At 36.0% G+C, this 27,734-nt stretch overlaps 1 protein-coding gene across 4 annotated transcripts in view; it reads right to left on the reverse strand.

Moving 5' to 3' along the window:
• Positions 1 to 27,734, reverse strand: part of LOC138167182 (KAT8 regulatory NSL complex subunit 1-like) — a 167,692-nt gene that overhangs the window by 57,120 nt on the left and 82,838 nt on the right. For all 4 annotated transcript variants that reach the window (XM_069095944.1, XM_069095946.1, XM_069095943.1 and 1 more), the window contains one exon: positions 13,641 to 13,768. In XM_069095944.1, coding sequence (XP_068952045.1) covers positions 13,641 to 13,768 — 128 coding nt within the window. The remainder of the gene's footprint in view (positions 1 to 13,640; positions 13,769 to 27,734) is intronic.

A 27,734-nucleotide genomic window follows, 5' to 3' on the forward strand; every position in this document is an offset into this window, starting at 1 on the left:
CTAAGCATTATTATGGCTTCTGAATATCTTTGGTACTATGATGGAATTGGCTTACTAGTTTTGGGATTCGGTTTTCTGGTGTCTAAATAAATCCTTCAGCTTTATCTTGACTTCCCTATTATTATCAAAGGCACCACCATCCTCCCTGTCATCCAGGTTCCCAACCTAGATGTCATCCATATGTCCTTACTTTCTCTCACCCCTCCTATCTAATCTGTTGCCAACAAGCCCCCTTATCTCCTCTGACCCTGACACTACTCTGGTGGAAGCCCCCATCCTTTAATGCTTGGACCACTGCAGTGGTCTGCAGATCAGTTGCCCTGCCTTAAGTTCATTTTTCACTCAGCTGCCAAATACATCTTTTTAAAGCACACGGCTATGTCACCTTCCCCCCCAATTCAACCCCAATGCCTCTCAGATCAAATAAAAAATTCCTGTTTGGCAATCAAAGCTCTTTGTCACCAGGCCCCCTCCTAGCCTCTCCAGTCTTTTTACTCTCCTTCCCTTCCAGCGGCACTGCCTCCCTGCTGTTCATCACACATCACATTCTATTTCCTGAATCTGGGCACTTTCACTGGCTTTCCCCCATGCCTGAAACTCTCTCATTCCTCATCTCCATGTCTTGGCTTCCTTGGCTTGCTTTAAATTTCAATTTAAGTCCTATCAGCTGTAAGAAGCTTTATTCTTAGTGCCATTCTTCTGAGATTAATTCCAGTTTACCCTGTATATATCTTTTTTTGTATAATTGTTTTCATGTGGTCTTCCCAGTTAGAATGTGAGCTCAAGAACTGGGATTTATTTTTTGGGGGGGGGGTAGAATGAGGAAAGCTTTTTTTTTTTTGTATTCTCAGTGCTTGGCAAAGGGTCTGGAAGGTAACAGGAGTTTAATAAATTATTTGTTGACTTGCAGCTTCATGCACTATTTTTTAGCAACATAAATTCTTCTTTGTGTACTTTTAAAATATATCTCAACTAGTAACATCTCATCACAAGTAAGAACTGGGCAAGCAAGATAGAAACAGGATATTTTTCAAAAGAGTCAGTAACCTTAATAATGGTTCAATATCACCTTGATTATTTTGAGACGAAGTACGCAGCAACTTCAAATGATGACAACAAAGATAAAATAAACATCAAGTATGGCACAAAAAACTCCTAAGCAGTCAAAAAAGATATCAAAGTCCATGTATTAAAAATAAAGTTTATGTACTTTATTTACGCCCTTTAGATCTTTATTCTATTATTCTGAACTTATTTACTTAAAAAAATAAAATAACAGTAATCTGATTTTTCAGCTCAAAGCAAATTAAAAGCAGCAAATTATTTCAAATTAATCTGGCTAGTTCTTTTGACTTCTCTACCTCTATCTTCCATCCTCTAAAACCTAATAACATTTTCTGGCTTTGGGACCATATCCACTGTCACAGACAGTATCAACTCTGCACTTATCCACATTTACATCTTCATTTTTTCACTTCTCCTCTAACTCCTGGGGCCACATTTCCATCTGTCCCACCTCATGGATGTCCTACCTCAAACTCAAAATATGGAAGACTGAGCTCATTTCCATATTCTAACTCAAACCAATTATCCCTTCCTAATATTCTATTTCTAATAATAGAATCAACATTGGTTATAACATGGGTTAAAAATTCAGAAGTCATTTTTACTTCTTCTTCTCCTCCCATATCTGATGAGTCATAGATCATAAATTTAGAGGAACAAGAAGGGACCCTGAATGTCACACAGTCCAAATTCCTTATTTTATGAGAGGAAACTGAGGTCCAGGATGGTTAAGTGAAATGGCCCAGGTTATTTAGGTGGTGTCAGAGGAGTAATTACAATTCAGTTTCTCTGACTCTTGAGCCAATGGTCTTTCCATGGCACCATGCTGACTCTTACATATTCTTCTTTTGAAGCATCACTTATACATATCTTTATTTTAATTCACACTTGACCACCTTCTTATGGAAGCACTTATTATATCTTTCTACTCTAATCTCCAGTCTATCCTGTAATGATGATGATGATGATGATATCTAATTATGGGAAGAATCTGTGACTTCACTGGCATGGGGAACTCTTACAGATTTAAACCCATTGTAAGTTTTAGTAGATAAGCTCTAGGGAGGTTTCTGAGGGACAAAGAGTTAAAGTGGCTCACCTGGTCCCAAAGCTAGTAAAGAGACAGGCAAAATCTGAGCTGAGGTCTTCCTGATTCCAAACACTGCATGTCATCCACTAAAGTACTAAACTGCTACTAATCCTAACACTTTTAGTACCTAACATTTATAAGGCACTCATTGTTATGCCAAGAGTTTTACATATATTCTCTCTTGGTAATTCTCCTAGGAGTCCTGTGAATTAAGTACTACAGGTATTATTAACCCTTATTTTATGGATGGAGAAACTAACAATCAGAGAGATTTAAGTGCCTTGTTGTACAAGGCCAAAAAACAAAAAGAAGAGGCAGGATTTGAACACAGGTATTACTTGACTTCAATACAGTATCCTTCTTATTACACCAATTTTTTACCAAGATTATAGTCACTCTCATGTTCCAAAAGTCTTCAATTATTCCCCACTGTTCCAGGACAGAATTTAAATTCTTTGATCTAGTATTCAGGTCCATCGACAAAAAGGTCTCAAGTTACCTTTCTAGCTTTATTTCTAACAATTTCTGAAATTTCTACTTTAGTCAAACTGTCTTACTCCTGGCCTTCCAAACCTACCCTGCACTTCACATTTTTTGCCCATGCTGTTTCACTTTCTCCCTCTTCTCTCAGTCTTAAAACAAATCTTCTAAGAGCCAGCTCAAATCTCATCTTTGTGAACTGATCATTCCAATCTGAATACTGTCCTAGAAACCCTTCAAGAAATTACTTCCTCTACAATTCCTTTGGCAACCAATTATGTTCAGTCTTTTCTTGTCTTAGATGACTCAGAAATCTTTTATTCTTATTTAATTACTTTTTTGTGTTCTCTGATTTTTGCTTTCTCTCTCTCGTACTTTACAAATTACTTGTGGATGAGGGCCATGGTTCATATTGTTTGTAACTTCCAAAGAACCTGGCACAATAGGGCAATTAAATATTTGTTATTAGTGGTTACCCTGGAAAAAATGACAGAGGGTCATTTTCTATGATTCCCAAAGAGCTATGCTGTGGATGTGCCATAAACACTGCTCTCCTGGATCCATTTAAAACATCCTGCCTTTTTTTTCCCCCCAAGATAAATTCTGCTCACTTTTAGCTTGCAGGGAGGGCAGGGCAATTGGGGTTAAGTGACTTGCCTGAGACCACACGGCTAGTAAGTGTTAAGTGGCCGAATTTGAACTCAGGCCCTCCTGGCTCCAGGGCCAGTGCTCTATTCACTGCTAGCCACCCCTTGCAATAACTTTTAAGAAGCATCAGAGCCCAAAACAAAATGACCTCTTGAAAGCTGCAAAACCTTTATCTATTTTGAAGGGTCATCTCACTTCACTCTCCTGTGTTTCTCTTCCCCACAACCAGAGACTTGCACATTCCCAGGCCCTTCCCCCAGCTCCAGTTTGCTGTCTGCTCTTCCTGGCTTGGTGTGGGGAAGGTTTCAACAGTAGCTCTGTCCACAGGAGGAACAAAGTCATCTCCTCCATTGTGAATCCTAGGGAAGTAAAGAAAGAATAGGGTAAGAGCATTGGGGGAAGAATAAACCTTTATTCTTCTAAAAGTAGAAGAATCCTTAGGCCTAGGTAATAGGTCCAGAAATGAGTGTCAGGGAACCTTGCTGTACTGATCACCATCATCTCATCCTTAAATGTGGATACACCCCAAAGCTCTGATCTGGACCCCTATTATTCTTTCTTTATACTCTCTTACTTAGTGACTTCATAAGATCCCATGGGTTTAACTATAATTTCTATACAGATTATCTAATTTCTTTCTAGAGTCACTTTTTACCCTGGGCCTTTACGGATTCTTCCAGCTGCTATTTCATTTTCAATAAAACTGGCTTGTGTCTGTTTTGTATATGTTTACTTGCACTTAGACACACACATTTTATCTTTCCTGATAGAAAAGAATCAGGGGTGGGGAACCTGTAGCCTCGAGGCTACATGTGGCCTTCTAGATGCTCAAGTGCAGTCCTTTGAAGTATGGATTCAGGCAAAGAACTGTACTTGGCCTCAAGGCCACAGGATATACACCCCTGGAATAGATGCTCCTTAGGGGCACTTTTATTCTTGTCATTTATCTGTAGTATCTAGCACAGTGTTTGGAATATATTAAGCATTTAATAAATGCTTGATAACTGAAATAAAATGTCCAGCGTGTCCTTATTCCCCACAGTGAAAAACATCCATTTCTGTGAGCAATGAAAAAAAACAAGTCTGGAGAACCACTGGAAGAGAGCCAATAATGTGAAGGAGGTAGAGTGTATAAAAGTATGGCTCAAGTGTAAAAGATGATCCCCCCCCCCTTAATATGGTGTTTTCATTTGTCCATTATCCTAGTGTTTGTGGAATTGAATAAGAGAGAGTAGGAAACAGTGGAGGGAAAACATGACTGCAGCATGACAGTGTCCATTACACTGGGTCAGTAATTCAAATCCAGACTTGGACATTTAGTAGCTATGTGACCCTGGGCAAATCACTTAACTTTTATCTGCCTCATTTACTTCAACTCTAAAATGGGGATAATAATAGCATCCACCTCCTAGACTGTTGTTAGGACCAAATGAAACAATATTTGTAAAATGCTTAGCACAGTGTCTGGCACATGTAGTAGGACCTATATAAATGCTAACTGCTATTATTATTACTGTTATCTTTAAGTTGAGTGATATGAATTCTAAGCTCAAGTTATGACACTAATAGATTTTGTTTGACAATTGTCAGGTCAATTCAATTTCTTGTTTGTCAAATTAAGAGATTGGTCCAGATTATTTTTTAGTCTTTAAGAACTCTCATCTACAATATTAAAAAATCTGAAATCTGTAAAATGCCGGCATAATTGTCTCAAATAGGAAAAGACAAGATTATATGTTTCAAATTAGTGTTTTGGAGCTAGAAAGGTCCTTAGAATTTATTTAGTCTTGGCGTTCCATTTTATAAATGAGGAAACTGAAGTTCTGAGAGGTTAAGTGACTTGCTGAACTTTAGCGGCCAAGCTAGATTTGAATCCAGCTCTTTAAGATTAGGCCTGAGGAAGAGCTAAGCCACTGAGGGCAGTATTTCCAGGGACTATATTAATTTATCCTTACTGCAGTAATTTTCTGTGGAATAGAACTTTCCCCTCCTCCTGCCTTTTCTACTTCTTTGGTTGACACCTATAATAATATAAACTTATGTTAAAAAGTTAATTAATAAGTGTTCTTTTCATCTTCCTCCAACAATCCTAGACTTGGGTGGAATAGGCCCATCAAGTAAAGGTCATCTCCTTGTAGGCAGAATAATTTCAGGATATAGAGAGTCAGGGACAGGAGCAGAAACAATAGCTAAAAAAAAAAAAAAAGAAATCAAGGAGCCCTTCACAGTAGTTATCATGATACTGACTCTAGCAAATGCCTTTGGGATTAAATTTGCATGTCTGTACTTCAGAGTCTTTAGGCAAGTTTTTATGTACAAGAGCCATCTTGGTCTATCCACCACAAGTGATGTTTGGAAAACAACCATGTTTGGGTGTTTGCGATGGGCTATGCCACCCACTTTGATTTCTCTCTCCTTTGAGATTCCCTTGTACTTACATTCATGTAACTATAAGTTTTTGAATCTGGAAAGTGCCTTAATAGGTCATTTCATTTATATGAAATGAAAATCCAGAGAGTTTGCGACACTTCCATTAAAAAGGGGGTTATACAGTATTAGAGAGTCACAAGTAAACCAATGTCTCCTATCTCACCTAGATCAATAACCAATGCTGGTTCCTTGTGTTGAGAATTTTATTGCACTTAAGAGTGGTCCTGCTCCTACCTTTTGGGCTAGTTTAGGTATGGAACAAAGTATGTTTTCAGACATAGTTGAAGTGTTGATTTACTTTGATGCACTGACTGCACTCCTTTCTTAATGAGAGTGGGTTTAAAGGGAAGGAGTAACCACTGGGAACTGACAATGCTTAAAGAAAAAAGTGTAAATAAATCATTAAAAAAAAAAAAGAAATCAGCTTGTGCCTGCTTCCCTCATGCTAAAATTGTTGCTCTACCATAACAGGATTTGGACTAAGTCAACCACAAAAAAGCAAATGGGCTCGAAGTGCATTATAGGTACAATTCCTGGGTGACAAAATCTAGGCACATCCAACTGGTTTTGACAAAGTACATATAGATAAGACAAAGAATATAAAATGTTAAAAGATCAACAGAATTTCAAGATACGTCAAGCACCTGAGTTGAGAATTAATAGTGGAAAAAAAGTAGACACATAACAAAACGCTAGAGCAACAAAACAGTGTGCATAAACCAGTCTGGAAGACTTGTTTCTACATAGTTCTTCAAAACTTCTGTTTTGTTTGATTAAGCAGGGTTTTTTTTTAAACTCAAGTGGCTGTGATGCTTGTGATACAAAAGCATTAAATGCTGAAAAGGCCAAATATGCCAACAAAATAAGAGAATTATAAACAACTTAGCAACAATTCAGTCTGTCATTTCCAAGTCATAAAATATTTTTCTTAAAAGAAATGCATTTTAATTAGATCAAAAAGCCCAGTAAATTTATGTTGTATCTTTGAAAAACATTTTGCTTTAGGAAATATTTTTCTGTAATTTTGTTTTATGAAAGAAAACCTTTCTTTCTCTAGTCTATAAATAAACTAAACAGGTAAATAAGCTAAATAAGAATTTAGGTAAAATACAGCAACAAAAAGTTCAGGGACATTAAAGCAATTACAAGTAAAGCCAGGGCTTCAGTTTTATGCAATGACATAGACCAATGACATAATGGGGAAAAAACTTTTGATGTACAATTTGATGCACAATTGTACAATGTACAATTATGATGGGAAAACAAGAGCATTTTTCTGAGGGGCTCTAGGGAAGACAGGCCTGAAAAAACACTTCTAGGAACAACAATTATATAAAATTTCTTTTAGGAACATGGACCCACCATACTAAGAAGAAAACATTGTGAAGAATAAAAAGTATAATAAAGCATATAATTGGAAGAATTTGTATTTAAGGGAATAAGTATAGAAGGATGTTAACGAATAAATCATTTGTATGCTTTGATAATTAAAAAAAGATAAAGTTAAATCTGATACCTTGTTATTCTATTACTATTTCTCTCTTCATAAGTAATCTCTTAATTCTTTGAATTGTCTTCTATTTTCCTTCATTTAAACCATATCAAGGCTTATTAAAGATCTACTATTTTCAAGGTAATATTTCTGGAAAAAAAGTCTTCAGGAATGCTACTTCAGCTTAAAGTAATATGATAGGAAAGGGGTTCATAAGAAATTTTTATTAAAATATTTTATTAGAAATTTAACATTAATCATCAATACAAATAAGTAAATTTGTTTAGTAATGATTTACATTCAATAAAGTATCATTAACACATTTCATAGTCATTCCCTCAAAATGTCTTCAAAGACTACTTTTTATTTGACTTTGAAACATACTTTTACGTATTTGTATTGTAGGGGTATATGTGATACACTGATAACTCACTTTAAATTAATTAATGAAGCCATATGTCAATTTTCTCCCACACTCCCACACTGCCTCTCTAAGTTCTAAGCAACATCCATATTATGTTATGGGTTTCAGAATAGCAAGAGGTAAGGGAAGTAGTTAGCTGTCAAAACAAGCAAAATAAATTTATATTCAAGAAGTAGCAAAGTGTCATAAAGGAAATGTATGATTGTAAAATTAGGTGGTTTAGTTATTTTTCAAGAATGAGAGGAAAAAAGTATTTTATTGCTGCTCAAAGAGGATTAAAAGAGTTATAGAGAAAAGCCTCTAACTTTGGGTTGCCGTGAGTGTGCGTATGTGTGTGACAAGAATCACAGAATACAAGAAGAGGATGGCTAATAATTAGCACTAATTGTGAGAATGATTGCACTAATCATTGATGAGATGAGATCCACTGAAATACGAGAAATATTAACTGTCAACACTGAAAGTACATGTCAACAAAACATGCAGCAATGTTGAAGAATAGGGTTGGGTACAAAGAACAGATTCGTGATTTCTCTGGCTGTAGGAGACCACTGGTAAGACACTTCCTCAACTTAATCATAGGTTGGTGACTTCTCTAGGGGTCCCCAAAAAGGCTGGATGATTTGCTCAGGGTGACCAAGTCAATATGTACTGGAGGTGGGACTTGAACCTAGATTTCCCTGGTTTGGAAGTAAGCTGTCTTTTAAGCCATGCTTCCTCTCAATGTGCTTTTAATAAAGGGTATATAGTAAACTAGGAACCAATTAAATAATATTAATAAATGTGAAGCCAAACTTTGACTACCAAGTGAAAAAATTAAAATAATTTGCTTATAGATATTAGAATTAATTACATGACAAAAATGTCTAGGTCCTATTCAATAGAGTATTTATTCTGAGCAACATTTAATACAATGAAATGATACAGTAGCCCCCTTATTAAAAAGGGCTTAGTAATGGTTGATGTACCCCTACCAAGTTCATGGTTGGAGAATAAAGGCATGATGATTACTGTTATTTATTGGCAAGAAGAGGGGCTGTGGGAAAGGAAGTTGAAGGTAGAGCTCTAAAGAGGATGGACATGGTGCCACTAAAGAGCATTCTTTTAGGGGAGGAGGTATGAACCTATGGTGGGAGATCAAGCCTTAACAATAGGCTTAGCATGGGCAAAGTCTGGGTATCAGAAGGCTGGCTTATTTGAGAGATTGTTTGCCAAGAGAGGAAGCTTTCTTCCTTAGAAGGAGGGATATATGACTTCCTAGGGGCAGCTAGCACTCAGAATTCGAGGAAAACAGCACCAGGGGAGGCCAAGTAAGGTCTTGAAGGATGGAGAATGATCCATAAGGGTAAGGGGCCCAGGGGTAACTCCTACCAAGCTGTAATTTTTCTGGACACTGTCCTTATAATAGCTAGAATTTAATGATATTAAAAATTTTAATTATGTGTTGAAAATTACATGATATTTTTAAGAGTGAAGACCAGAAGAAAAAATGCCTACACAAGCACCCACAACCTAGATAAAAGAAGAAGTTCAACTATGCTTCAGAAACTTTACCCACATGAAGGACACTGGAAATTAAAGAAAAAAAATGGATATAAACTATCAATGAGAAAAACTGAAGATTTGAAAGGGTAGAGAAGCAATAAAGACAACTAAGTAGAGGGGCAGCTTAAAAAAAAAGATAAGATAAAAAAGTTACTAGAAGACCTGTATTAGTAACTCTTTATTTTAAAACCTCATCTTTTAGAAAGAAATACTTACATAAATGGGTTGAAAAAAGAAGTTACAAAAGAAAGAAGAGAAACTCTTGGGTGAGAAAAGAATATAGTGGCAGGGAGTGACATAAAAATCAAAAGATGTGGGGCGGCTAGGTGGTGCAGTTAGTAAAGCGCTGGCCCCGGAGTCAGGAGGACCCGAGTTCGGTTCCGGCCTCAGACACTTAACACCCACACACACAAAACTAGCCATGTAACGTTGGGCAAGTTACTTAACCCCAATTGCCCTCCAAAAGGCAAAAAAAAAAGTTATCAATAAAAAATGTTCCAGGGCACTTTCAGATTTGTTGAATGCCAACTCCATACTACTTTGGGGGATATATTATGCACACAAGTAAGTTATGTACAGTATATAAAAGTTATTTGAAGAAGGAGTGCTAATATCTTTAGGGAGATGGCATGCAAATGAGGAAAGGTCTCTTAAAGTAGTAAGTGGATTCTAGGCTGTACTTTGAAGAAACTCAGGGTTTCTCAGTCAGAGGTAAAGAGAGATTATGTTCCAGATGTGGAACACTGTTTGCACAAAAGATGGGATGTTATGAATGAAGAATAGCTAGTACGTGAATTTCACAGGAAGAAATATATAAAGGGAAGTAAGATGAAATAAGATTGAAAAGTTGAGTGGGAGTCACATTTTAGAGGCAGGGAGGAAAGGAGGGAATCAGCATTTATTAAGCATCCACAATTGTGCTAAGCACTATTATCTCATTTGATTTTGGAGGGTGTATAGGTCACACTGATGATTTTTTTTTTAATTGTGGAAACAATAGGGAGCCAATGAAGACTTTTTAAGAAGAGGAATCTGGCCTGATGACCAGATCTGTATTTTGTAAATCAACTTATTTTTATTCATATATTTATTTATTTATTTTTTTGGGGGTAAATCAATTTAGCATCTGTATTAAAGATAGATTAGACAGCCAGGGAAAGAATAAAGGGAGGGAGGCCACATAGGAAGCTATTATACTAGTCCAGGCAAAAAAGTGATGAAGTTCTGAATCAGGACTGAAGTTATATATGGACAGAGAAAAGCAGAAGGCTTTGTTCTGTCATTCATCATATAGCACTATACAATGTTTTATAATTCAAAGTCCTTATTTGAGACAAACAACTTTGGTGAAATATGAGGGGCAGATGAAATCATGTTCTCATTTTATATATGAGCAACTACAATTGATAAGGAGAGGTTTAAATGACTTGTACAGTAGTAGAGCCATATAAACCCAGGTTTCCAGACTCCTAAACTCTGTGCTCAAGCAGATACACAGAGACTAAAACGTTAAGTCAAAACTTCTAATATAAGATGTAACATTAAATTATTAAACTCATACTGAGTTTTTATATAGTAACTACACTAAGAAACTCCACAGAAATCACCCTAGAATAAACAAAAGTTCCTTTCTGAAAGAACAAAGTATATAGTAGTAAAAAATATTAACATAAAGTAATTATTATGTGACTTGGACGGATACTGCAAACTAGATTTAGTGACGAAGACATCCTAATTACATAGAACATGGCAATATCAAAATAAGAAAATTGCCCCAAGAAGGAAGCAGTACTTCCATACTGGATAAAAAGACAATTATGAATTACCTGGGATTATACCATTATGAGAATGTTTACCAATTATAATGAAAATAATTTCAAATTACTTAGTAGCTTTGGTTGGAAACCTAATATTTTCTAGGGCATGATTTGTTTCTACATATGCAAGCAAAATATTATCAGACCTGCATGATGCAAGGCTAAATTTGGAAAAAGCACCTCAGGTGCTTTCATGGTTGACTTGTAGGTTGGCAGCCTGGACTGACTATGTCTATGAATAGTTTTAAAAGGAAAAAGTGCCCAAGTTCATAATAATATTAACATATTTAACCTTTCCTACCACTGGAGGAAAACAATGAGGACTTTGTTTTTCCAGTTATGTGCAACCCCATTTGACTTTTTTTTGGCAAAGATGGGCAAGGGGTTTGTCATTTCTTTTCCAGTTCTTTTTAGAGATGAGGAAACTGAGGTCAACAGGATTAAGTGACTTACCCAAGGTCCCACAGCTAGAAAGTGTCCGAGGTCAGATTTGAATTCAGCAAGATAAGCCTTCCTGACTCCAAGCCCAGTACTCTTTATCTTCTGTACCACTTAACTGTCCTAATGAAGACTCAAAGCCCCTGAATACACTATGCCACCCCCCTCAATTATATGAACAAGGCTAGAGAAAATGCTCTGGCTGAAAACAGAAATAAATAAGAATCACCATAAAAAAGGTGACATTAATCACCTTAAAGATCATTTACTTTAAGTGATTTAAAATCTAACCTGGTCGCTTCTCCAAAAGAAAGTATCAATCAAAAAATCTAGAACAGAATAAGCAGTAATTTAAAATTTTTTAATTTTACAATCACTGAGTAGATAAAGGGTATCCTTGAAGTTTTTATACAATTTAAACTAAGACTTTGGGGACACCCTGTATAAGGTCAAAAGTTTTAGTAAATGACAAGGAAAATTGACAAAAGGTTTCTGAGACTCCAGTTAGAGTCCCTCTAGAATTATCCAAGGGAGAGGATCATCTAATTCTAAGGAATTTATCACTTACATAGGCAATCTCTACAGAGTAGCTACAGAGGATTATCTAGTTCTAATGAATTTATCATTTAGACAAATAATCTGTAGAGTAACTCTTGATAATTAGCTAAAAATATCACTTCTCTTTAATAATAATTTAAATAGCTCTTTGCAGTTCACAAAGTGCTTTAAATGTATGTCGGTCCCCTACAATTTCCAAACACAGTACGGGTTATTGTTATGCAATTTTGTATTATCTCTAGGTAAAACTAGCAATTCTTTTTTTCTATTTTATGACTTTGTTATGTAACTTTCACTTCAGAATTCTTAAATATGTTATATTTTCCTTAAAAAAAAAAAGATCTATTGATGCCTTTTGTAATTTTTTCACTGTCATTTATCTCCTTCCCTCCAAAATGGACCCTCCATTATAATAAAGATAAACAATGATCAGTTCCACATTAATCAATGTTTTGAAGGATCACATGAATTTTTCAAATGGCATGGCTGACTTTTATCACTTTGAATTTTAAGGTCTACAAAAGTATTCTCAAACTCAAATCCCATTAAAAAGTCTATTACTAATCTATTTCTAACCATTACTGTAATCTTTATTTTTCTTCAAAAGATTGTTAATATGATTATATATTCTTTGAAACAAAAGTACAAAGGTCTACATAATAGGATTTTGGGGATAAGCATGACCAAGATCAAGACTGAGGGTGGAAAACACTGTTTTCAAATAATATTATCAGGCTTCTTTCTCTAATTATGTTAATTATCTATTACATAGTATTACTGGTATAAAACAGAGCACTGCTGGCTTAAGGTGAAGAAAACAACTGTGATAAATGGGATAACCATCATCATAAAATTTAACAAGGCAAAAATATTTCTAAAAAGGCACACACATAGTGCTGTTAAAAGTAGATAAAAATTTATAACATAAGTTATTTGTACAAAATAGCCATCAGTGGAGTGTTCCATAAACTTAATATTCTTATGACTGATGACTAATTCCCCTACTTACGTTATTCTTCAATGGAAAACTCTCTTTCCCCAACTGCAACAGATCTATAACCTAATAAATGTGGTTATTCCCTCTGATGCTGCAGATTACAATCCATCCAAATTTGCTCACATTCACACAGGCAAAACAACCTAAGTCCCTGTATGGATGGGATGCATTTCTAGAATGAGGAAGTCTTAGAATTCTGTGCTCATCAAACAAACTACCACTCTGTAACTGAATGTTCTATGAGAACCAACTCACTGGAAGTCAGTCATCTTGCCAGATATATTGTAAATTAATTGATTGATATTGTGGTTTATAAGTATCTTATATTCGGTTAGAGTAAAAGAATTCCCAGAGCCTGAGCACACTTAGGAAAATTAATATATAATAGTAATAATGATAATTATTATTATGATAATGATAATTACTATCCTCACTACACCATAAAGCAGATAAATAAAATAAATTTGGAATTAGATACTAAAACCATGTGAGCTGGGATAAACTCCTTGTGAAGCCCGAATAGGAAGTCTCATTTTTCTATTTATCAAATCACAACACTATTTAAGACAATTATTAAGTCATATTTAATAAGTTCAGATAGTATTTCTTTAAAAAAAAAAAGAGAGAAGTAATGTAAACTAAAAAAAACAACCAACCAGTTTATCACTCCATTGATGTGGCATGTTGCAGTGTGGTCTTTTTGAAGGCCAGAAGTCCCGTTGATAGGGTGAAAGGATGGAGTTGGGTATATAGCACTTCCCAAAGATTGTGTAAGTTGAGGACTCTGTAAGAGAAAAAATGTGACAAGAAAGATTTTGTTGTCACTTCCTGCCTTTACACCAGATACGACCTTAGCTGTCTCCCCCAACCTCCAACCTGGACTATCAATAAGCCTTGTTCTTGCTTTTCCCAGAAAAACTATTTTGGTGATGTTGCTTGAGAATCATGTGTTAGAGAACCAATAGTAGTAATAATAGCTAAGATCTATATAGCACTTACTATGTGCTAAGCACTGCTTTACAAATATTATCTCATTATCTCATAATAACACTGAGAGGTAAGTGCTATTATTTTTACTTTTTTTTTTTTTTTACACATTTTACAGATGAGGCAAACCTAAGTTAAGTGATTTGCCCAGGGTCATACAGCTTGTAAGTGTATGAGGGTGGAGTTGAACTCAGGTCCTCCTGACTCCAGCCCAGCTCTCTATTCACTGCATGACTAAATTTAAAGCAGGAAGTATGCTAGGTACTACATATACAAAATTGAAAAGGAAAAATCATTCCTGTTCTCCAGCAGCTTGTATTCTAATTTGTGGGAATGGGTGGGCAGGAAAGGAATCAGAAAATTATAATTTGAGAAAGGAGAGAGCACTAATAAACAAGATGGTCAGAAAAAATTTCTAGAAGGTAACTGATACAAAAAGTAGTATTTTTTTTAAAATGAAGAGAAAGAAAAGTTTCTAGATCATTTTGTAAAAAAATTAATGGAAAAGACCAGAAATAATCAACCAAGCAGGATAGCACTGAAAGTTACAATTTAAAAAGAAAAGGTGAGCACATAGTTTTGTAGTTTCATGTACAAACTTCTTTTTCTATTCCACTGTATAATGACATGCCCATTTTATTTTGAGTTTAAGTTCAGAATAAGATTTTGAAAAAAAATTCATATCACTTTCCCATACATGCTACATATCAGATCTCTATCATTAAAGAATTTTTCTGCCAAGATTTTTTCCCCAGTTAACTGTTGCCCTCCCAATTCTACTTTACTTTTTCTATGTTTGTGTGTGTGTGCATGCACATGCAAAAACTTTCCAATTTTTTTGCAACCGAAAGTGTCTGTTTTCTCTTTGATGATCACTTACACCTCTTCTTTGGCCAAGAACTCTCCACTTACCTGTAGTCGTTTGTTTGCTTCTTTTAAAAAAATTTATTTTCAATTCCAAATTCTTTTCTGCCCTTTACCCACTCATCCACTCTCCCACTAATTTGAGAAGGCAAGAAATAAACGCCCATTTTACATATGAAGTCATGGAAAACATTTTCACGTTAGCAAAGTTGCCAAAAAAAAAACCAAAACACTTTTTTTTATTTAAGAAAAAAATATGCTTCAATCTGTCCTTAGAGTTCATCACATCTCTCTGGAGGTGGCTTATGCACAGTTGTTAATGGTATCTTCTTCCCTTATATTCTAATTTATGACAAACTTATATTTATGTCAATAAAGAATTCAGAGCTTATCATGGTTATCTGGTGGAATTTGTTGGTCTAAACTTAATTTCCATTTAATTTATTTCAAGTTTAAATATGAGTTTTCATGAAATAGAGAGTATTCATTTGGTTTTTCTACTTATCTATGAAACTACTGGTCAAAGAAGAGCAAGTTTTTGTGGCTGGTGTTTTAGGGGGAAAGTATAAAGTAAGGGGCAATTTAACCTTACATGATACTGGAGTATATGCCATTTATTAGGGAAGTACCAGTAGTGCCTTGTTCTCAAAAGTAAAGTATCAAAAACTTTGTAGAGGTGCTCAGGGATTTTTACCCCCACTGGTAATCTACATATGAAACACTAACTCAGATTCTACTGAGGAAGGGGAATAAATTGGATAAGGCCTTACTTATTAATATATTTATAAATTGCATATATTCTATAGCAAGAAATACTAATTCAGTTACATTTCTCAGAATGAGGAAGGCTAGAATTTACAGTTACAAAATTTTAAGAATCAAAACCATGGAGTTATATACATAAGAAAAAAGGACTATGGAGACGAGACATTAAGCTAGGAGTTACGATTTTGTTGGCCTGGCCACAGTTGTACTTTTTAAGGAAGCTTGAATAATTCTGAAGTATGTATGGGAAGCAATTTAATGGAATGTAATCTTAAAACAATATTTTATTCTACTGAATCAAGTATTTTAAAAATCAACAGACAACACTGGGATCTTGTATTCTCTGTGTCTTTTAGTCAATACTGTCATGGTAAAGAAATACGTGTTCATGAAATGTAGATACTTCTTACCTACTAATACTCTTACCAAACACACTTGGATGTATACATAAAAAGCTGCATACAGAAGGAAATGTAGGTCTACAAGTATGTAACTGTTGATGTTGTTTTAGTATTTTGTGTGTATGTGTGGGAGGGTTAGTCAAGTCCAAAATTTTCCTCAAGTCCCTGATATCATCCTCTTTTCTTTGCCTTGGTAAACAATCCTCCAAGGCACTCATAATTTTGTCACGTCTAGCATAGAACTGTATATATTTGGTCTCATTACTTACTTTTCCATTTTCTTCATTCTGTTTAGTGCTTCCTTTATCTCCTCTTAAAAGTGCACCTCAGGTGCAGCTCCAGCTTCCACCTCCTCCAATACATGTAAAAAATGACTCTAAACAAAATTTGTAGCTACAGAACCCACAAAATGACAGAGAGAAACAAATCTCCCACTAAAGGAAGCCTGCCACGCTGGCAGGAAGGGTCCATTGCAGCACATTGGGAGCCAAGGGCAGTCCCTCCTGAGCTGTGGTTTTAGGCCCAGGGTGGCCCCAAGGAGCAGCAGCTAGAACAGACTTCACTAGAGTAAATCACCAGCAGCTGTAGCAGTTTCCAGACTTCTCAATCCATGAATGCCAAATAGAAAGTAAAAGGCCAGTGTGGAACTTATTTGGTCCAGGGGAGGATAGAAGAGTGCAGTCCAGCTGCTAGCCCCCAGAGTTAGAAGAAGTGGAGGTACGGTGGTTGCAGCTGCTGCCACATGGCTGCTTCCAGAGCTCTAGCCTGCAGATTGTAGGGGGACCAAGTGACTATTCAGAGGCTAAGCGCTCTTGCCTTGACCTGCTTGGATCCAGATCGCAGTCTTGGGTAGTGGTCCTGGGATGTGTAACCAGTGAGCCAGAGTGTGTGGGGGTTGTAGAGAGGGTACCCCTCTAATAGCTCCGGCAGCTGCAAAAACCCTATGATTTGGATCACGGCTCTCTCCATTCTGGAAGTAGAGTTCTACCATGGCAAAAAGCTCAAAAGTCAAGTAACTGGTTGCCAATATGAGCAAGCAACAGAAGCGCAAACAGACAAGAGAATCCTTTTTTGGGGACAAAAAGGACCAAGGCATGGAGTGGGAAGAAGACATGGAAGTCAGAACTCCTGCATCAAAGGCATACAAGAAAAATATGAACTGGTTCCAAGCCATGGAGGAGCTGAAGAAGGATTTTGAAAATCAAGTAAGAGAAGTGGAGGAAAAATTGGGGAAAGAAATGAGAATGATGCAAGAAAATCATGACAAGTGAGTCAACAGCTTGCTAAAGGAGACCCAAAAAATACACTGAAGAAAGTAACACCTTAAAAAATAGACTAACCAGGGGCGGCTAGGTGGCCAGTGAGTAAGAACGCTGGCTCCAGAGTCAGGAGGACCTAGGATCGGTTCCGGCCTCAGATACTTAACACCCACACAAAAAAACCGGCCATGTAACCTTGGACAAATTACTTAACCCCAATTGCTATTAAAAATAAAAAGGTAACTGAAATGGCAGAAGAGGCCCAAAAAGCCAATGAGGAGAAGAATGCCTTAAAAAGCTGAAGTGGCCAGATGGAAAAGAAATTTCAAAAATTCACTGAAGAGAATAACTCCTTTAAAATTAGATTGGAGTAACTGGAAACTAATGACTTTATGAGAAATAAAGATACTTTATTATAAAACAGATCCAAACAAATGAAAGAATAAAAGGCAATGTGAAATATCTCATCGGAAAAACCACTGACCTCAAAAATAGATCCAGGAGACATAATTTAAAAATTATTGCACTACCTGAAAGCCATGATCAAAAAATGAGCCTAGACACCATCTTTCAAGAAATTATCAAGCAAAACTGCCCTGATATTCTAGAACCAGAGGGCAAAATAGAAATTGAAAGAATTCACCAACTGCCTCTTGAAAAAGATCCCAGAAAGAAAATCCCTAGGAATATTATAGCTAAATTCCAGAGTTCTCAAGTCAAGGAGAAAATAATGCAAGCAGTCAGGAAGAAACAATTTGGGATGTGGAAACATAATCAGGATAATACAAGACCTAGGGAGCTTTTACATTAAGGGATCGAAGGGCTTGGAATATGATATTCCAAAGGTCAAAGGAGCTAGAACTAAAACCAAGAATCACCTACCCAGCAAAACCAAGTATGCTACAGGGAAAAATATGGTCCTTCAATGAAATAGAAGACTTTCAATCATTCTTGATGAAAAAACCAGAGATGAACCAAAAATGTGACTTTCAAATACAAGAAGCAAGAGAAGCATGAGAAGGTAAACAGGAATAGAACAAGTGGGAGGTGGGATAGGAGGGAGGGAAATATAGTCAGTCTTTTACAATATATCTACTACGGTAATGTCTTGCATAACTACACATGTACAACCTATACTGAATTGCTTATCTTCCCAGTTAGGGTGGATGACAAGGGAGGAAGGGAATGAATCTGGAATTCAAAGTTAAAAAAATATATATATATATATACTATTAATACTATTTTACATGTAATTGGGAAATAAGATATACCAGCACTGGGGCATAGAGATCCACCATGCCCTACTGGAAAAGTTGAAGGGAGTATGGGAGAAGATATGGGAGAAAGCAGATTGAAGGAGGGGATATCCTGTGAGACCGTTATTTTGGGGCAGTGGGAAGGGGAAAAACAGGGAAAAAATTTGTTACTCAAAATCTGGTGGAAATGAATGATGTAACCAGAAGTTAATAAAGCACTTGGAAAAATAAAAATTAAATAAAATAAAAAGGAAAAAAAAAGTGCACCTGAGACTGTAACTGTCCGAGTATGGTGACTTCATGACTCTTGATGGTGAAAAAAATGTTTGAACATTTTTTCATTTTTCTTCTATCTGTTGTCCTATTTTTATAAAAATACTTTAAAGTCCTTGGGATGAGTACGATCAAAGGCTCTTATGAAATGTTAGGTTCCTTTTCATTGAGGCAGTATTACTTTTCCATTCTGTGTAAGAAATGTTGGTATATAAATCACATTATTTTCATGGTGGTCTTTTTGAAAATCCTTACCATGAGCAGTTCAAAGCAAGATAACCAAATGTTCCATGTAAAAGTCTCTTGGTTGTCTTAGGAACATAAGAAGCAAATTCACTAAACAAACTGGGTACTGAACAACCTTATAAAAAACAAAGTGACAGCAAACAAGTAATTACTGATGCAATACAAAGCTATAAAAACAAAAATGAGATAAAACTATGGTGAGCAACTAAAATAACTCCATCATTACTCATTTAAACAAAGTATTAATAAAAAGCTTTGCAAGAGAACCAACTTAGCAAAATCACTGAGAGACCTTTGGAGTATGAGCATGGAAGAATAACACCAAACAGAAAAATGAAAACGATCTGCAATGGGAAATGGACAAAAGAAAGGAAATGGATACAAACTACTGTATAAATTCACATGTAAGTTTAATTGATATAAATCTGTTGTCATCAACAAGTGTTTATTACATGCCTATTATATGCCAGATTCTGTCATTAGTGACATATTCAGTTAATGAAATAATCCTTTCTCATAAGAAACTTACATTCAAATAGTTAAGATATATGCAGGTGTATTTGGAAAAAAAGACAATAAATGTAAATCAATTTAACTACAAGATAGTTTGGAAGGAAGGGCACTTATAATTGGAGTAGGAAGGTGAATGAGAAGTAGGAAGGTGGTAATACTGAAGAAAGGTTTTTTTTTTTTAATTTTTTTATTTTTTAAGGCGAAATGAGGAGGGGCTACATGCTAGACACTGGAAGACAACTATTGCAAAGGCAGGAAATTACCATTAGAAACAGAGAGCCAGCCAGTTTGAACAGACTATGGATTATGAGAGGCAGATTAGTGTCTAATGAGTCTGAGAAGATAGGGAAAGGTGATAGGGGGCTTTAAAAGATAAAGGGTTTTTAATTTGATCTGAGAGGTAAGAGGGAATGCTGGAGTTTTTTAAGCAAGGGAAATCGCATGGTTAGAACTGTTATTTGAGTAAAACCACTCTGGCAGATTGTGCAGGGTGGACTGAAACTGGGAGAGACTTGAGGCAGGCCAACCAATTAGGAGGATATTGATATGAACTAAAGTGGTAGCTGCATGTGAGTGGGTGATGTGGTTTTGAGATGTGAAGGTAGAATTAGCAAGATGTGGCAAAGGACTAAGCATACAAAGTTAGGGCAAGTGAGGAGGACACAAGATTCCAAAGTTATGAATTTGGGAGACTGGAATTATAACAGCATTTTGACAGAAAGAGAGAAGTATGGAATAATGGTGGAGTTGGGGGAGAAAGATAACTAGTTTTGTTTGTGTTGAGTCAGAGATATCTCCAAGGCATCCAGTCTGAAATATCCCACAGGCAATTGGTGATGGGGAGTGGGGAGTGGGGGTTGAAGCTCATGGGAAAGATTAGGGCTGGTTACAGATGTGGGAGTAACTGGAATAGAGATAATAATTGAGCCCATGGGAGGTGATAACATCAGCAAGAGGCAAAGCATACTGAGCCATGACCAGAGTGCCTAGGACAGAGCCTTAGGGAGCACCCACAATTAGGGAATGCAATATGAATGATGAATGAACAAATGAAACTAAGAAGCAGGAGATAGCAAGAGAACCCAGGGTAGGAAGATTAGTGTTATGAAAACTCAGAAAAGAAGAAAGTATCCAGAAGAAGATGTTAGTCAACAGTGTAAAATTCAGTAGACAGGTAAAGAGGGATAAGCCCTGAGTAAAGACCACCAGATCTGGCAATGCAGAGCTATTACAACTTTGGGGAGAGGAATTAGTGAGAGAGGAAGTAAAAGCAATCAATGAGGGTAGATACCTTTTTTAACCAAAGTTTGGTTGAGGGAGGAAGGAGATGTAGAACAAAATCTTGAAATCAAAGATTTGAGGAAGAGAGAAGGAATTATTGAGGCTGCAATTTGATGGAAACGATAGGAGGGAATGGTATAAAAAACAAAACAAAACAAAACAAATCAAACATATAGAGCTTAGAAACCCTGGAAAAATTTGACTTGTATGGTCTAGCAGAGAGACATGACATCCGGAGTTAATACCATTATGGAACATAAATTCATTTACAGAGAGAAATAGCAGAAATAAAACTAGTTTAAAGAAAGTTGGATAAAACAAAATTCAAGTAAAGTCAAGCCAAGCTAATTTAGGAACAAAAATGGAGAGACATTAGAAAAATGGAAAAGACATACAAAGATATTTTTACACAAAACTTTTTATTACCATCAAGGACAATAAAGTAAGTACATTTAAACTTTAACACCACAATTCTACAGAGGAGGTTAAAAAAATCCTTAAAGAGAATAAAGATAGAAAAGGCAGCTGGATTAGACCAAGTGCACAATGGGGAAATATGAACTGGAATACATTTGTTTCTTATGCCTCATGGGGAAAGAAGAATGATTCTAGACATCTTTCATGGGTTCCACTCTTGCTGGATAAACTTGTAAGTTAATACAAATTGAGAAGAGACAATTAAAAGTGCTCTACCAAGTCCTCAAAGCAGTGCTTCTTAAACTGTGGGGTACAACCCCATATGAGGTTGCATAACAATGTGCGCGTCATGAAAAATTTGGCAACAGTAAAAGGTTTCTGAATGTGCAATAACCAAAAATTAATTCAAAATCAAAAGCGTAATCAATCTGAGATGTTTCTGGTAGTGCTTGCCCATTTTGTATTGCAAAACTTCACTGCAGCGTTGGTTCTGAACACACAACATGCTCATTTTGAACTGCACATGCCATCACGCCATGCAATGCCAATGAATGCTGCCAGAAACACCTTGGCTCAGATTCAATACTACTGTATGTAATGAACTGCAGTGTTTTTATTGTACATACAAAAACATTAAATGAATTTTGGCTTTGGATTGGGACAGAATTTCCAACAATTTCTGAAATGGTGCTAAACATATTTCTGCCATTTGTAGTATGCTATTTATGTGAAGTGGCGTTCTCAGAACTAACAATTATAAAATCAAAATACAGATCAATTCTGAAAAACACTGATGATGCTCTATATCCTGTAGTATCAAATATTCCACCAAGATTTAATTCTTTATGTAAAAATAAACAAGCATATTCATCTCATTTGTATGCACATTTTCTTTCCTCTTTAATAAGTGGTAAAATTATATGTATACCAAAGAATTGTGTTAAAATATATTTCTCGAGCCACCTAGATGGTGCAGCAAATAGAATACTGGTCCTGGAGTCAAAAGGACCTGAGTTCAAATCTTGCCTCAGACACTTGACATACTTACTAGCCATGTGACCTTGGGCAAGTCACTTAACCCCAATTGCCTTGCCTTCCCTCCAAAAAGCAAAAAAAACAAAAACCCAACAACAACAAAAACCAAAAATACCTTAAAATATATTTCTCTATGATTTATTATCAGTAAATGTTTGATTTGTATACCTATTTTATATACCTATGTAGCCAGGGTCATGTAAAAATTTTTCAAGCAAACAGGGGCCACAAACAGAAAAAATTTAAGAAGCTCTGCTCTAGAGAAAATAAGTATGGAAGCAATACTGTAAATTTCTAAGTGACAGGTATTACAAGGATGGTATTCTCATTGAAAAACCAATTTCCTTTATGCTTTTAATTAAGAAGATCCTTTTTTTCTCGTTCTAAAAAAAAAAAAAGTACAATCCCTAGTAAGAAAAATCCAACCAGAGCTAAGATGTTCTTAGGCTACAGTAGCTAAAGCCTTCAATTAGGACTATAAATTAAAATTTAAAAAGTTTTGGATTTGGAACTTCCTGCCCAGTTTAATGAGAAATTTAGCATAATCTGATTAATTAGCCTTATATTTTCTGTAAGAAAATCCACTTACAGAAACATATTTATGATCAATTATCTGTAAATTTTAGTAATCAGAAGTATACCAAGGGGTTGGTTCAGTTGGGAAGCACAACAATTATATGAAGCTTTCACCAGTCCAGCATTCAACTTGCTCTACTTCTGCCAATGTTCAGGAGAACCCTGTTAATGGACATTACAACTTCTAGTCTACTGCTAGAATTTCAATATAGTTAATCCCTACAGTATCTTCAGTCTACTCAGGCAGTTGCATATTCATAAGTAGAAAAATGCCAAGAAGGCACAAAAGCATTATTCTATTGCACTGGGTAAACTCAAGCTCAGAAAGCGTCCAGTACAGCAGAGAAATAGCATGAGAGAGCAAAGACTATTTATCTATTTCTCAGTCAAATAAACATAAAAAAGATCCGCATGCTAATCAGTAGCTATCTGAGATTTATATTTACAAGTTCTTTAAGACAAGAACTCCTAATTTATCACTTACATTTAGAATGGGTAGGGGAAAGTGGGGAATGAGAGGGAGAAGATTCATTTTTGATTCAATTAACAATGTTTTAAAATTGTATTTACCTATTTTTCTTTTGATATTACTTCCCCCCTTAATAAGCATTTCTTTTCTCTCCTTACTTCTCTATGCCCCAAGTAAATATCAACAAAAGAAAATCAAATGTGTGTAATAAAATAAAGCAAAATCCCTCAATGACTATGTCCAAAAATGTGTCTCATTTTGAATTTTAAGTCCATCAATTTTCTGCCAGTAAAGATGTGGTTCATCCTTAGTTCTCTGGAATTGTAGTTTGTTATATTGATCAGAGTTCTAAAGACCTTCATAGTTGTTTTCTATCTTAATATTGTTGTCACAGTATAAATTGTTCTACTTAACTTTACTCTGAAAAGGTTTATAGAGATCTTCCCAGTTTTCTCCAAAACTCATCATTTCATCACATTTTATAGTGCAATAATATTCCATTACATTTATATGACAAAATTTGTTTAGCCATTTTCCAATATGGAGCACTACTTGAAAGTTTCAGTTTTTTGCTACTATAAAAAAAGTTGCTATAAATATTTATCAACTAGGATTTATTAAGTGTCTCCTTCCTGTCAAGCATCATGCTAGGCACAGGGGATATCAAGACAAAGGCTAGAACTCCTCTACATGCATCCAGATCCTATCTCCTCCAGTAGATTATCACTATTATTATTCCCACTTTCTCTCTTATCTTCAATTTCTCCTAATTTACTAGTTCCTTATCCTGATTTCTCTTCTCCTGAATACACCTTCACCTGAATATTATGGTCCTTCCATTCACCCCCCTCCCCCCACTCACTATTATATAAACTCTTATCTAGTCTATTCCTTAATTCCTTAATCCTCTCTCTGGATTACCTTCTCCTCCAGGGTATTCCTCTAGAGATTTTCAATACACTTCTCTCTTGGTCCTCCTATTTGTCATGTTTCTTTGCAGTCTCCATGCAAGTTCTTTATCCAGGTCACATCCACCAACAGTGTGTGTGCCCCAAGGGTATATCCAGGGACCTTTTCTCTTTTTGCTCCATACAAGGAATTAATTCCACACACTACAGCTCTTTGGCCAAATTCTGCCTACTGTCAGTTTTTAGGAAGTTTCACTGAGCTAAGAATGGTCTTTACATGTCAAAATAAAGATTTATTGCATTTAAAAACCATTCTTGGGGTGGCCAGGTAGCACAGCGAGTAAGAGCACCGGCCCCAGTGTCGGGATGACCTGGGGATCGAAGCCGGGCTCAGATACTCAGCACCACACCCAGAAATAACTGGACTTGTAACCTTGAGCAAGTTACTTAACCCCAATTGCTTTAAAAATAAATAAATAAATAATAAAAACCATTCTTAGCTCCCTGGTCACACAAAAACAAGTTGGAGGTGATTTTGGTCTGAGGGTCATGGTTGGGCACTCCTGCTCTAATTCATCTGGTGATATTATTAGCTCCCATTGGGTTCTGTTACCACCTCTATGAAGGTGATTTCTACATCTATATATCCAGCCCTAGTATCACTCCTGAACTCCAGTCCTGTCTCCCCTTTCCTTCTATCTCCCCAACAAGGATGGAAAAAAAGGTATAGTCAGGAAATTTACTAGGTAATGAATGCTACGTATACATATATATATTTCAGAAGATCCTCCTTGCAAATGCATGAACCAATTTTATGTGGAACGTGTCTCACAACGAAGGTAGAGTTGAAAAAAAAAAAGATCCTCTGTAGTAGGATTGCTACACAACAAACACACTGGTCTGCTTGAGAATGGGATGGGACACTTTTGTTTGATATTTGCTGGGACATGGCATCTGCTTCATGTACCAGATTGCTTGTATGGATGGTATTCATATTGTGGTCTTTGCTGATTGAAAGCCAACAAGGAGAGAGTATCAGAAAACTGAAAGAGATCATCGAGGGAAGCAGCTGCCTACTAGACATCTCAAAGTAGATGTCTGTCAGCATTTCAAATTCAACAGATTCAAAACAGAACTCATTATGTTTCCCCTCCCAACCTTCTCTTTTCCTTCTGAACTTTCCTATTTCTGTTGGAAGTCATCACCAACCTCCTAATCACACAGGTTTTATATCTTGATGTCACTTTTACTTACCTCCTATCAAAATTAGTCACTAAATCTTTTTCCCACCTTCACAATATAGCCTATAAATGCTTCTTATTCCTCCACTCACATAGTGACTACTCTATGTTTAGGTCCTCATTTTTGGCCTGGACTATGAAAATGGACTTTTAATTAGTTTCCCTGACTTCAATCTCACCCCACTCCAATCTATCTTCCTTTCAGCTCCCACACTGATTTCAACCATGCCAATCTTTTACTAAATAAACTTTACCAGACTTGTGAGAATTAAATGAATTATTTGTGAAAGGAACTGGCATGGTGCATGGGTATTAAAGGATAGACCCAGAGAAGAAACTGCATGGCAAATGGAGGGGAAATGATCATAGGTAGGGCAGAGGGAAGAATTAAACTGAATGATGTGGGACAAAGGGGAACTTCTACCATGGGGCAAAGTTCTTACGCATAAGGCAATAAATGAAATTGTTTAGAGAATAAGAAACTTCAATTTGTTACTCCAGAAGTTTTAATCCCATGAGTGTCACAAAAGGGTTAAAGAAGGAATAAATAAGTATAAAGATCATGAATCAAAGACTAAAAGTTGAAAATAGAAAGAGAAGAGATAAAGAGGAAATGGTAAAGAAATCTCTTTTAGAAAACGAAAGAGTGGAGGAAAAAAACCCTAGGAAACAAAAAGAAGCTGAAGGGAAGGAGAGGAAGGGGATTTTTAATTAACACCTAAACTGGGGACAGGGGGAGTAGAAGGGAAGAATTAGATAACTAAATAGAAAGGGGGGAAAAGGCTTGATAATTTAAGCGAAATTCCAAAACCAGGAAAAGGAATATGGGAGAAGAGGTTGAGGGAGAGGAAGATGAGACTGTAGAAAGGAACACACACACACACACACACACACACACACACACACACACAGAGCCAATGTTGCAAAATTACAAAGAGCAAGCACAACTCCAAAGAACTATGAGAAGACAATCATGCACTAATCTTCTGCAGTGAGACTGGAAATCTATGAGTACTGTACATTGCACATATTTTCAGACTTTGATATAATTATATGTTTCACTGGGGTTTTTTTGGGGGGGTCTCTTCTTTGCCTATTCTTTAAAAAAATATTATTTGTTATATATAATGGCTCAGGGAGGGAAATTGGGGGAAATTATGGTGACGTAAAAAAAAGCCATCAATAAAGATTTATTTTTTAAGAAAGAATTTAAGGGACACCTCTCCTGTGCCACTCCACTCTCCCTTCTTAAAACATAACTCAATCCTGTGTGTACCTGTTTGTATTTCTTAGTTCTGTTGTCCCCAGTCTCTGACCTGGGGATGCCCTTGAGATTCATGACCATGTTTAATCCCACCTGGTTTTGTTGATTCTGTACTAAGCCTGCCGATCCTGTTCTTGAGTCTTGGCTGTTGTCCCAGCTTTGATTTTATTCATGTTGCTGATTCTAGCACTTCATTTACTCCATTTCATCTTCCTTCTGCTGTATCAAACTTTACGGACTTCAGACTGCCTTATCCTTGCTGGTGCTGCTAATGTTGTTTTTTGTAATAACCAAGCTCTGCCCTTGGTCTGAGCTGTGTGTACTAAAGATTCAGCCAAGGTCAGGAAAAATTTTAATTTTTTTAGTCATATGACAAATTAATACCTCTATCATTCTTTTACAAAGAAGCTTAGCTGTCCTTCCCAAATTCCATTACATCTTTAATGAATTGTGGCAATTAGAACAAGATTCAGCAGAAGGGGGAAGTCAAAGCTTATTTTTTTTTAAAAATTAAAACTATTAATGAAGTTTTAAAAGAATATGCTATTTTTTCTCTCCTAAGCCACTGAGTGGGTACTGGTGCTACCCTTGAGAGCTAATCTTATAGGTATTTTCATGGACACATAATTTCATTAATGTGGATATTTCTGATATAGATACACATTCTCATTAAGCAAAGTCCTTGCCAATGTCCTTACATAAATAATCTGCAGAGGTTCTATCCAACCACTATAAGCTTTTCTCAAGTGTTTTAATATGTTAGTGATATGATCAGTAATGTCTATTAGTAATCTCTGCTTTGATTACTACTGCCATTATCTTTACATAGGAATATGCCAAGGCTAAAACAATCTGGGACACAATCGACTTCCGTAATGTCAGAAGTTCTAATTCTCCCTAGCTCTGTCATAGCACCCCATAAATCCTCACATTTGATTTTCTGTTCAATACACAGGTCGATACTTATACTTGAAATGCTTTCTGTCTCACATTCA

This window comes from Petaurus breviceps, unplaced genomic scaffold, assembly GCF_028583685.1.
Source record: "Petaurus breviceps papuanus isolate PSGF00001 unplaced genomic scaffold, PetGlider_PUasm1.0 227, whole genome shotgun sequence".
In the NCBI taxonomy this organism is placed as follows: Eukaryota; Metazoa; Chordata; class Mammalia; order Diprotodontia; family Petauridae; genus Petaurus; species Petaurus breviceps.